The sequence below is a fragment of the Malaclemys terrapin genome, chromosome 2, assembly GCF_027887155.1.
Source record: "Malaclemys terrapin pileata isolate rMalTer1 chromosome 2, rMalTer1.hap1, whole genome shotgun sequence".
Taxonomy (NCBI): domain Eukaryota; kingdom Metazoa; phylum Chordata; order Testudines; family Emydidae; genus Malaclemys; species Malaclemys terrapin.
In genome coordinates, this window is record NC_071506.1 from 153745902 (window position 1) to 153758413 (window position 12512).

The window sequence follows — 12512 nt, forward strand, 5'->3', positions numbered from 1 at the left end:
AGAATACTGACAGCAAATATTTGCCAACAGCAGTGGTTCTCAACCCTTTTCTATACTGAATCCCTCTCCCACCTGGATGCAAGCCCCTTCCCCTTTAAAAAGATGGGAAGAGCAGGATGAGCTGTGTCTCCTGGTTACTACTCCAAGGTTGAGAACTCCTGCTTTACAGGTTGGTAACCTTTCATCAGACACTCCTTACCTTAGCTGCAGGGCAGGTTCATTCAGAAGTTATGCCGGTGCTATTTACCTAAGGGATGGAGCAGTGGCTTTGGCAAAACTCTTGGTCTGGGCAAATGCAGAATCCTACACCCATATGCTTACCCCTAAACTCAACACCTTCCCTGTAATAGGTAAGTTAATAATGAACATTAAGTATAAAAGTTACTCAGGGGCTTCCATTTCTCTACATATACAGGAAGAGTACGTGAGGCTTAGATCACTTCCTGGACTGGAGATGAAATGCCCCTCCCTTCCATCACTGGTTCCACCACCGCCACAACCGATAGAAATTCAAAATGGAGTTCTATTTTGGCACCCATCCATAAAACAGCAGCAACTGACTTCACATTAATACCATTGCCGCCTTCCCCTGGCATTGGCTTCCCATTAACCGGACTCACCCAATGCCACATCATCCTGCACTCACCACAGAGCAGCACAGTACCATGCCTGCTACTCATTTTTCACTCACTAGGAAAGTGATTGGCTGTTTGCCTCTCTCTGATGGACTCCTGCCTGGGATCTGCTGGCTGTGGTGCTTGACCTCCCTCCAGCCAGCTGTTTTTGTTACCCCCTTCCTACGCTTGTGCACACCAGCACCTCCCTCCTCACCACCTTCATTTGATGGGTTCACAACGTTTTTTATCTCTGCCACCTCAGGCTAGAATATCTGGTGTCTCATGATAATGTTGTGTAGTAGACAAGAAGCCAGGAGCATCCTTTTATATTCTCAGAAGCATATCGTACCACCACCAGGCTTGTGCCGATACCTGAATCTCTACTTCTTCGTCTCTGCTCACTCACAATGAAACTGGACTCACTGGATCCACTATAACAGCAGAGGTAGGATAACACTCAGTACAGAGTCACAACAGGATCCATGAAATTTGGCCACAACTGTGAACAGCAACTTCATCTTTTAACATGATGCTTGTGGTTAAATTGGCGTCCTTCCCATTTCTGGAGACATTATCCAACTTGAGAGCCCTCAGAGTTATGAGTGTCATTCGTTAGGCCCAGCACTGATGGGAAGTGGGCAATATGACAGAATTTGTGCATTATCTAGATGTGCCTATTTCTCTCCATGGGTAAGGTCGTCGCCATGGCAGTCAGGACATCTTCCAGGCAATAGCACATAGCAGGGTGGTGGAAGGCAAGACCAACTGGCTAGTATGCCCAATGCCGTGGTGACTCTGTCTGGGACTAGGAGGTCATGGCTCCTATGGAATTGTCTCCAGATCCCCCTGCAGCTTATCACAAAGATGCATGAAGACTAAAGATGTAGTCCAGAGACACAGACTCAATGTGCCTCAATGAAGTCAAGGACGGTCCCACAGGCTCACAAATCGTGTTCAGAAAGTAATGGCACTCCACTGTTTCTATGCTGAGGAAGTCTTGGCTACCTCCTCCTTTCTGTCAAAATACATCTAGAGGTCATGCCTATAGCCAGAGGTTGGTACAGCACCTACTCAGAAATCGAAACCTCAAAGTGCACCCTCTTCCAGACCCCTGTTCCCCTCCCCCCCATGCTTTCCACTGCAAGTCTCCTACCCTCCCCACACCCTGCAGTATTGCCCTAGACCAGTGGTTCTCAAAGCCGGTCCGCCACTTGTTCAGGGAAAGCCCCTGGCGGGCTGGGCCGGTTTGTTTACCTGCCATGTCCGCAGGTTCGGCTGATCGCGGCTCCCACTGTTCGTCGCTCCAGGCCAATGGGGTCTGCGGGAAGCAGCGCAGGCCAAGGATTGTGCTGGCTGCCCTTCCCACAGCCCCCATTGGCCTGGAGCAGCGAACTGCGGTGTGCAAACCAGCCAATTAGTGCTGGTGTCTAAGTGGCTTAACTTGCCCCTGTGGGCCTAATTGTGCTACTTTGGGACCAAGGGTGCATCTGCACTGTAATCAGAGGTCTGACTGCAACAAGCGTAGTCATACCCAACATAGCTTTGATCTAATTAGTTCAAATAGCAGTGAAACCGCAGCAGCGTGCACTTGAGTTCAGGGACCCGGGCTTGTTCAGGCTATGCTGCATTGGCTTCACAGCTATTGTTATTTGAGCTAGCTAGATCATGTCTACTCCTGCTGTAATCACACCTCTGACTGCAAAACTTGGGTAAATGTGTGCATGGGGGACCACTGAGCACATTTAAAAATTCTTATTGAATAGCCTTAACCAACCCTCTTGGAGTGCTCAGCCTTCAAAGTGCGCAGGGGATTGGGGTACAAACTAATGTTCTCTTTGTTAAACAAAAAAAAAAAAATCCTGAGCACCCAAACTCGTGCAGAGTCCTAGAGCAGGGCATGTGCACCCACAAAATCTCTGCCACTAATATTAATTTAAAGGAACACATTTTTGTCACTGAAACCCACCAGGTGAGTAATGTCTACACTTACTCTACTTGGGTTATTCATCTGCCCTATTGAGGTTTATTGCCAGGCCTAATCCATTTTCCTACTCAACAAGAAGAGGGGCAGGTGCGTAATCACAGAGCAGCAAGGTGCTTGAGCATTTCTAATAGAAACAACAGGCTGGGATGGGGTATTTCATTTTCATACCATAGAGGAGACTTCAGGCTGTTTACCCTTTCAGATAGATCTCTCTGAATATTCTGTATTTTTATCGCTGGGATTTCCATGGCAAATTGTGCAGGAAAGGGAAGTGGGTGCAGGGAAGAGAGAGAAACAACTGGTGTTTGAAGCTGGACAATAGACAATCCTGAAAATCAGGAATTCAATGCACTGATATGCAGGAGTGCCACATATTGAGTTACTGACCTTTACATTCATCTTTGAATTGCAACTAAGGTAAGGACAAGAAATGTACATATTCCAAAGCTTTCTACCCGAATCTCTTGAAGCATCTAGATGGAGTTATATCAGCAATAATGAAACCATCCTTATATGAAAATGATTTTTCCTCATGGGTAGCATGCTCCAGATTAAATATAAGAGTAACTGGAATATACTCCATGTTATAGGATTTCATTTTGGTTCTTTGGTTTCTTGATAAATTGGCAACGTGGCCTTTAACTGGGTGAAGTCTGGCTGCAACTGTTGTATCCACAGTTGCTCTAAAGGTATACAATGCAGTGACAAACAAGTCCCAGAAGGGTAACTAATCAAATTATCCAATCATGTAGGTAGACGAGGATACCGCAAAGCACTCAACACCTATAAGTAAGGGGCAAATGGTATTTGGTGGGGCATACTTCCGGCTTTTAAAATAGGCAGTTTAAATCTCATTCTATAGCAGTGAACTATTGCCATAGCTTCAGTGCAGAGCACCACTGAGATATAGGAAGACCTAGATCATAAGGTCTTAAAACAAGAGAGATCAGACAAATATGTCAAATATGTTTAATTTTTTTTTAAAATAACTGATGGCAAAATAAAATATTTACATCACATCATACTGTTTAAACACATAACGTCACTGTACAAAGAAATATACATGCAAAATAAAGTAAAAATTTAACTGAAATAATAGAGGAAAATAAACACGAACAAGATGTTGTTATGAGGTTGGTACGAATACACATCCAGTTTTGAATTCAATTTTCTTTTAAAAAGTTTCTGTACAACTTTATAAAACAAACAAAAAACAAACAAAAAGGAATAAATAGAATACAATGGAAGCGGCAAAGCTTAAAACTAACCAAAGCCAGTTTATGGCTTAAGACCCATATATCTAACTAGTGTGGGTTGCAGGCTTAGTTTCCTTATTTAAACATGGCATTTTGCACAGAGAAACATAGACAACACATCCATGTGAACTCCTTGATGCACAGAAAACCATCTCTGTCTTTTTAAATATTTCATCACATGTTAATATTACCTCAATCTTAAAAACAGTTACATAAGACACAATTACATTACGTGTCAGGTCTTACAACCACTACTGCTTGGATGTATTTCTTCACCAAAGAGCAAAAAATTCATTCAGTTATTGTACAGAAAGCAGTAAACGCAGATTTGAAAATTCTAAAAAGTAGTAAATGTTGAGACTGATTTTGGGAAAGTAATACTTTGGCATTTTGAATAATATAATAATAAATTTTTTAAAAATGTCACCCTATTTCTTATCCAGTTTGTGATTTGGGTTATGAATATCTAATTTATTTATTTACAATCCTTAAAACTCACTAGATTCTTTACTAAGTTTTTAGCTAAAATCTCATCTTAAACTAATAACGACAGTGTGATACAATATTCCCTCCCTCACCCGCCCAGAAACCCCAAACACACAAACAAAACCATAAAGCTCGCCGTACTAAGTATGTGCTTTTTCTATATATTTATTACAGTTACAACAGAGGTCCTCATAAATAATTGCATAAAATGTTAAAGCCACAACATTGCACATGATATGAAATAAAACAAAATCCCAAATGAGTGCATTTACAGTATTTTCATCCTGCTGTATACTGCTCGACAATCAGATTGGCAGGCTGGGCACCAACCCAAAGTCCTTTTCGAATGGGACAGCAAGGGCTGACCTGAACTGAAGACCCGCACAGTGGTGTACCACCATTTAGGGAGGAGGGAGAGGGGGAGAAAAATTACAGACCGAAGGCAGGTAACAGTCTATATACAAGTAAGGCCGACATTTTATCAGAGCAAAACGATTCATTCTATTTGTATGCAAAAATTTTGAGGTTGGATGCACTTAAAAGCAGAGTCTGATCTCAGTGCACTGCTATGTGAGATACATACAGGTGAGGCAACTGGAAAGCTCTAGGACCAAGTGAAAAATGGACATCAATGGAGGCCATATCAATGGGCAGCCAATTTGGTGAGTCTTCTCCAGGTGTGATTTGATATTTGTCTTTGTTTGTTCGTTAATACCAGTGCTTTGAACATAGGCATTTATTTCCTTGAACAAATCTTGAAAATGATAGATCAGTTCATTTGCAAAATTCTATTCATCTGTTTTTTTAAAAAAGTGTTTTTTTTTTTTTTTTTTTTTGCAGAAACCTGAATAAAATACTGTTACTGTAACGCTCTTGACTGCCTTTCACAGAGTACAATGCTATAGTCCTCCACCTCAGCATAGTTTGCATTGCTAGTCCCAAGTACTACTGTGTGCAGGTTTACTTGGAATGCATTTTCACACGAACATTCTAGCAGCTGATTGGCTCCATTTGTTTTTTTTTCTCCAAAATTCAAGTCAACAGCTGATTGGCAGGAGATTTCTATCTCCAGTCTGATTGGCAGGTGAAAGAGAATGAGAGAGAGAATTTCAAGCGAGGTCAAACTCTTGGCAAGAGCCTGCTCTGTAAGAAGTTTTTAATGCTACGAATGGGTCGAACATCATTCTGGTGTTTTCGCCGCTCAATGAACGAAGTCAGTCTGGATATGTCAATGCTGTCAACATTTTTGCTATTCCCCAGCTGCAGCCATTGCTCTTGAAGGGCCAATGCAGCAGAAGGACGCTTAGCTGGGTCATCCTGAAGTAGGAAACATACAAAATCTTTGGCCTTTTGGCTAACTCCTTTGAAGTAATCATCTGGGAAACTAAAGTCTAAGCGGCAAATATTCAGGCAAGTTTCCTCTACACTTTCATCCAGGAAAGGAGAGACGCCACTAAGAAGGACATATGTGAGCACTCCAATGCTCCAAACATCTGAGGTGAGGGAGACAGGATTTCCGAGGATAATTTCGGGAGCTGCAAACTCTGGGTTCCCAAGTAACTGGTGGATATAATAGGTGGTATTGAGCTGGACGGCATCTCCAAAGTCAGCCAGTTTTATTGTTGGCTTAGCTGAGCTCTGATCCACCAGAATGTTTTCAGGCTAGAAAATACAAAGAGAAAAATCATATCTATCTTTCAAATAAGTCTAGCACAAATCTAGTTCACTGCTTCCCAAACAACAGGGTCAGTTGGTGAGCACGGCAAACATTTGCAAGCGAGTGGATTACCATGGTTAGCTCCACAAAGCTCCTAAACCATTCTATCAAGCTCTTCAAACAATCCTGCAACAGTCTGCAGCATCTTGCAACATGTGATCATCAAGTTTTAGGTTCTCACACAGTCATGACACAGGAAACACAGTCCTGCCTAAGTTGGCAAAAACTCACAATAAGAGTTCTGCAGAGCCCCACAGAAAACTGGAACCCTGTAAACCTGCATTTTGAAGACCCAACAACTTTTGACTGATACCGTCTATATAACACTCATTGAGTACTTGCCTCCTGACACAGAAAAACAATAAACAGCACATATTTGAAGACTGGGGTAGCAAGTTAAAGATTTTTTCCCCAACATAAAAGTGTCCTTTAATATTTACATGTCTTTGGGTTGCCGTTTATTTTGCAATATAGAGGCAGTTGAACTGAGCTGAAGTTTAAAATCAGTCTTTTAGAGCCACACTGTGGAAACCACAGGAACTCTTACAAGCCCCTCCTAAAAGCAATGAGGGAAGGTGGAATTTTTATTGTATTTTGAATTAAAGAAAAAAGTTACTTACCTGTAACTGGATTTCAAGTAGACCCCCCACTCTTGAATTCAGCTGCTGTACACATGCCATACAAACCCAGAAACAACTAGAAAGCTCTGACTTTTTGGGCCCACAACAGCCCATTTTTTTTTAAATTAATTTTGTTGAAGATGAGTGGGAATCTGGGGCATGATGGTACTGCCTCTTTTTTCCTCTCCTTTTCGTATCAAGAATGAAATCTGCAGAACTGGCTCCAAGGTCCCTTGCTGCCTAACAGACCCTGCTTGCACAGAGGATCTCTTGGCACCGGATTTCCCCATCTAAACCAGGATTGGGTGGGAGGAAGGGCCAGTAACAAGCTTTAAATCCATCTTGAAACGCTCAAGACTTTTTCCATCAAAATCGATCAGATACGAACAGTAAAACCCAGATGGATGCAACAAGGATCCAGCAGATGCCCTTCACCCAAGCACCTCAGACAGAGCATAAAAAATAGAAAAGGAGAATTTGGAGCCACAAGAGCAACCCTTGAACTCAATTTGCACAATAGATTCTGTTGTTTCAAGTGGAGAAAATGATCTATAGAGCAAATTACCCAGGCAAAAACCAAGCAAACAAATCAACAGTGCATTACACAAAATCGAACAGAGGCAAACACGAACAGCCAACAAGCAAAATAGGACGACGCAGAGGAAGTTAAGACTTTCTGCTTCAGTGACAGAGAGTAGTTTGGGGTGCATGGGCGGGGGGCAAGTCCCACCACTTCATATAACCTTGGATGGAGCATTCCATGGCTCAAGGCAAAGGTTGCATGGCTCTCAATGGCCACTCTAAGAAACCATTGCTAGGAGACCCCAGATTGTCTGTAGCATGCAGCTGCACCCCAGAATTCGCCATCTCTTCTGGTAACACTCCAGGAGTACCATCTGCGCCTCACCTTTAGGTCCAGGTGTGCTATTCTGCAGTTGTGAAGATACTGTACAGCTTCCAGAATCTCTCCCAGATAGAGCCTGATCTTCCCTTCAGTGAGGTTTCCCCATCGCACAACACAGTCTAGAAGGCGACCCTGGTCAGCCCTATTGAAGTACAAGAGTTACACTTCATTGAAACACTAAAGCAGCAACATTTAAAAAATATATCTGCTCATTTTAAAGTTTCAAAAGCATTTTCAAGTTAAACTGTCCTTATCTTCACCAACAGCAACAATTAATTCACTATTTGTGAACCCTGGCTCCCATTACTCATTAGGAGTTTAATCTTTACTTTTCTTGAAGTCAAATGACAAATTCTAGGCCCCTTGGGATTAATCTGTCTGCATTAATCGTGTAGCACCATTAAGTGAGGATTACTATTCTGAATCATATTTTGGAAGGGGGCCACTAAAGAAGGAAAGGCAGTATTTGTGCCAGATAAAAGAAATGCTATAAAACTGTGCAACACTAGTTATTTTTGATGTGTACATTCATTCCATTGTGAATTTTAAAAAATACTAATAGAATACAGGCAGTGCAAGAACACTGCTCTAGAACGGATGGTTTTATTCAACTGAAACTATACTGGGGCAACACAGCAAATCCCAATTCTAGTTTAAGTACTGAAGACACCTGATGTATTTCACACAGTTTTAATCTACTGACTTTCTACTACATAGACCTGTAAAGATAACCCAGAAAGCAGCTCACAACAATGTAATAAAAATATTATGGTGCCTCCATTTTTGGTGCCCAGTCTGAGACACTAACATTTAAGATGCCTGATTTTCATAACGGGCTGAAGCACCTAAAACCATTAGTCCCTTTTGAAAGTCTTAGGCACCATGTTCATGTTAGACATGTGGAGAACATGCATTTTGAACCCCTTTGAACAGTGTGTCAACATACGTACAGACAGAACCTTTAATGCTTGTGCTGCATTTATACAGAAGAAAAAAACCTTATGAGCATGAGAAGGAGAGGTGCTGAACAGGGAAGTACGGAATTGTTGACCTAATTAGGATGCTATAGAAGAACTTCCTCTTCCACCACCACTACCAGCTTATATTGAAATGTGGTAGACTGCAGCTTCAGGAAGAGAGGAACAACATATGGACATGAGATGAGAAGTCCAGGCACATCAGCATTTTAGAACATTTACTCCATCCACATCTCACTCCTATTCTCACCATATCCAAAGCCACTTACACAATTTCAGAGGGAGGCTATTAAGAGGATCAGTTCTGCATTGCAACGATCCTCCTGTCTCCTCCGTACCAAACCCTTCCAATGTGAACTTGTTTACAGGAGATTTTAGTTGGGGGAATTGGTTCTTGTGAACAGCCAGGGCCTCTGCTTTCCATTATGGACAAGCAGAACATTTCAGTATTGCCATCTCTAAAAACAGAATGTGAGAGCTCCAGGACTTTATGTAAGCAGTCTAGAAGTTCTGTGAAATCCTAAACTTCTCCAAAATCATTCACAAACTACAACAATATCCAGGCATAAGAAATCAGTTGCATGAAGATTACATATATACATAACATGATGTTACTTAGAGCCCACACACATCTCTAATACTAGGACGTAGCTGGTGGAAGTCTCAAAGGTATCTAGAAGGCCAATGAGCTGGGGATGCTGGAGATTCTGCATGACTCCGAGTTCATGGGTAACCTGGTCTCGTTTCATCAACTTCTTGTTCACAAACTTAGTGGCCACTGCTCGCTTGGTTCCCTTCTGATCACATTTCTTAACAACAGAAAACCTGCCCCTGAAAAACAATTAAAAAGGAAAAGAATTAGCTGAGGACAGTGCTAAAGGACCAGAAACTGTACACAATTGTATTAGGACAAATGTTATGGCTAAGTCCAATAGGACATGAGTAGAGTAGAGTAGTTTGACTACATTCAAAGACTTTAAATATTATTAACAGTCTAGCAAACTGGTCTTGATAACTAATTAGCTGTTACCAAAAATCCTTTTAAATTTCCAGAAAAGTAAAATCAGAATTTTATCTGTTTTCTAGGGTACTATGACTAAGTAATGCAAATGGATTTTGTTGGAAAGACTAAGATACTTAACTAAGGAAGTGCTGTACAATCTTATGGAGCACTTATGTACAATCATTTGGAGAACTTTCACAATTTTTCATAAAACACATGCAGTGCATACACCCTCTAATTTAGCTCATGAGTAAAGTTTCAGCATAAAGAAAATGCTTTTGTATTTAAGCTACATCATTTAGTTATGGCAGAATTTTAGCATTATGTTACTTTTTCTTCACAGGATGAGCAATTCTGTGTTCTGTTTTTGACTCCAACAATTGATCATTGTGAGAAATAATTGTAAATTTCAAGAAGATTTCATAAAGAAATAATCTGAACAAATGTCATATTTTGACATTTCTCTTCCACCCTTCAGAGACTAACATACACACTGGCTGAACTTTCCAACCTCCACAATGAAATAGCATGAGTAAGTCATACCTGCCAAGTTCAGCCACTTCACTGTACACGGAATCAAAGTTGTCTTTCCAGATTACCATGATCCCATCACTTCCAGGACCTTAAAAGAAAGACAAGAAGAATTATTTCTAGTACAAAAAAAAAATATTTTCAGCCTTAATTTAAACAACCCATATTAAAAAGGGATACTCCTCAGAATTTCACGACTGCCATGTCAACCATGGGACTGTTTCAGGTGGCTGTAGGCTGGACAAACTCTGGAAATCAGGCATTATTTGGGAGTGGATCTTGGAGGGATGAATATTCCTCCATCACGGACTGACCATTGTCTTTTTTGGTTTGAGATTGGGATGCATATAACCTGGAAGGGCAACAGGCCTGTTTCTGTGGTGTCAGTGATTTTCAGGCACCATTGAGGGATAAGGTTGCTCTTCTGATTGACCACTTGTGATGGTTTGGTAGGACTTCATTTTCATAATGGAGAACAAGATAATATTCTAATGGCCTGTAAATGCCCTTCTCCTCTGGCTTTGTCCTACAGGTCATCACATAAGTAACCTGAAAAAGATGATGCAAGAAGTTGGCTACAGAGCTGGTGACTGAAGTCTCACATGAGTCTGAAGAATTGTGACAGATTTTAAGGTCATATGCTCTGGCCCTGCAGAAATACAGGTGCTCTGTCCTACATCCTCAAAGTTGGAATCTTGTCTTTATGGGCTGGTGAAGCGTAATGGGGAGAGGCACTGAGGTCCCTGTTTATTGAGACTGTCAGCATTTCCCTTCAAGGAGTTGAGGAATAGGAATGCTGGCTGTCACTGTGAGGCTAATGGTCCAGAAACCAACGCTTGATGTTGCCAGTCTGGCTTACTGTCGACTGGTATCCAATCTCCCATTTTTGGGCAAGGTCATCAAGAAAGTTGTGGCAGGGACACTAGCAGTTCCTTGAGTTCTAAGATTTCCTTGATTACATCACAATGTGGGATAGGTAGTGCAACCAGTGGAATTCCTGATTATTTTATTCTAACTGTAAATAAATGGATGACATTTCCACACTGATTTTTTTTTTAATCTGCAGCAGCTTTTGATACCATTGCTTATGAAGCTTCCTTTATTGGCTTACAGATCCAGGCAAGGGTGAGTGGAATTGTTCTTGAGTGGCTCTGTATTCATCTCTCCAAGAGCCCAGAAGCTAACTGTGGGCTATCATTCCTCTGTGCTGAGGATGCATTCCCACAAATGAATTGCAAATGAAGTGGCTGGAAGCACGAGTGAGGCAATATTGGCTGCAGTGCACTCAAGTATGCTGACAGAACAGTGGAGTAAAACTTATTTAATATATAATTTCAAGCTTGGATAAGGGCTAGCTGGCTGTGACTTATTTGGACAAGTGTGACAATCTTGGTGGATTTGAAGAAGCAGCCAGAAGAATAGGTGGAACATATACTGGGGTCCTTTATCGAGGGTGTGCAACTGCCATTTATAAACGCAGGTATGTAACTTGGGTGTGTCGTTAGATCCCGCGCTCCTCCAGCATGCCCAAGTACCAAACACTGGTTCTGTGACTTTCCGTGACTTCTGAGCGGCTGGTGCAGCTGGCTCCAGGGTTGCCCGAGCAGCTCAGGCAACCCCTGGGCCAGTCGCACCGTCTGCTACTGGGACAGTCTCGGGCCACCATCCCCTTCCTCCCCCCAGCAGCAGCAGAAGGTGTTCGGGAGGGGGGGATAAGGGCTGGGGCACGGGAGGGGGTGAGGGCTCTAGACGGGGCTTACCTTGGGGGAACTTCCAAGACGCAGCAATATGTCCCTCCATCAGCTCCTAGCTCTGCGCTGCCTCCGCTTGCAGGCACCGCCCCCGCACCTCCCATTGGCTGCAGTTCCCAGCCAATGGGAGCTGTGGAGCTGGAGCGTGTGGCGCTAGGAGTTTAGGGACATGTTGCCGCTTCCGAGAAGCCTGACGGAGCCTGCCAACCCCCCCCTTTCCCCCTTAGCACCAGCGGGGGTCCCGAGCTGCTCCCACCCGAGCACCCGCAGTGCCCCTTGAAGCACTTGCGCTGCCCTCCCGAGCACCTGCGGGCCCCCTCCCGAGCACCCGCAGCACTCCCAAGATTTAGTCAGGGGTATATAGTACAAGTCATGGACAGGTCATGGGCTATGAATTTTTGTTTACTGCTCATGATTTTTACTAAAAATATGAATGACTAAAATGTAGCTTTAACTATGGCCAAGAGTCCTAGTGAGAAAAGCAGGACTTTCCTTTCCAATGAGGAACTAGCCTGTCCCAATTATGCCCACCTCATTATCATCTCAAAATCAGGCTGCTGCAATACACTCAACATTGGACTACATACACAAACTATTTCAAATCTGAAGCTAGTGCAGAATGCCTTGACTGGTTTATTGGAAGGAGTTATGTATCAGGAGCACATG

The 12512-nt window shown here is 42.6% G+C and overlaps 1 protein-coding gene across 2 annotated transcripts in view; it reads right to left on the reverse strand.

Moving 5' to 3' along the window:
* Positions 1-3556: 3556 nt before the first annotated feature.
* TRIO (trio Rho guanine nucleotide exchange factor) overlaps positions 3557-12512 on the reverse strand; it is a 433666-nt gene continuing 424710 nt past the window's right edge. For both annotated transcript variants that reach the window (XM_054017964.1, XM_054017965.1), the window contains exons 54-57: positions 10108-10186; positions 9192-9392; positions 7588-7726; positions 3557-6005 (exon numbers count right to left, since the gene is read on the reverse strand). In XM_054017964.1, the coding sequence (XP_053873939.1) occupies positions 5463-6005; positions 7588-7726; positions 9192-9392; positions 10108-10186 (962 nt within the window). In that variant the 3' untranslated portion in view covers positions 3557-5462. The remainder of the gene's footprint in view (positions 6006-7587; positions 7727-9191; positions 9393-10107; positions 10187-12512) is intronic.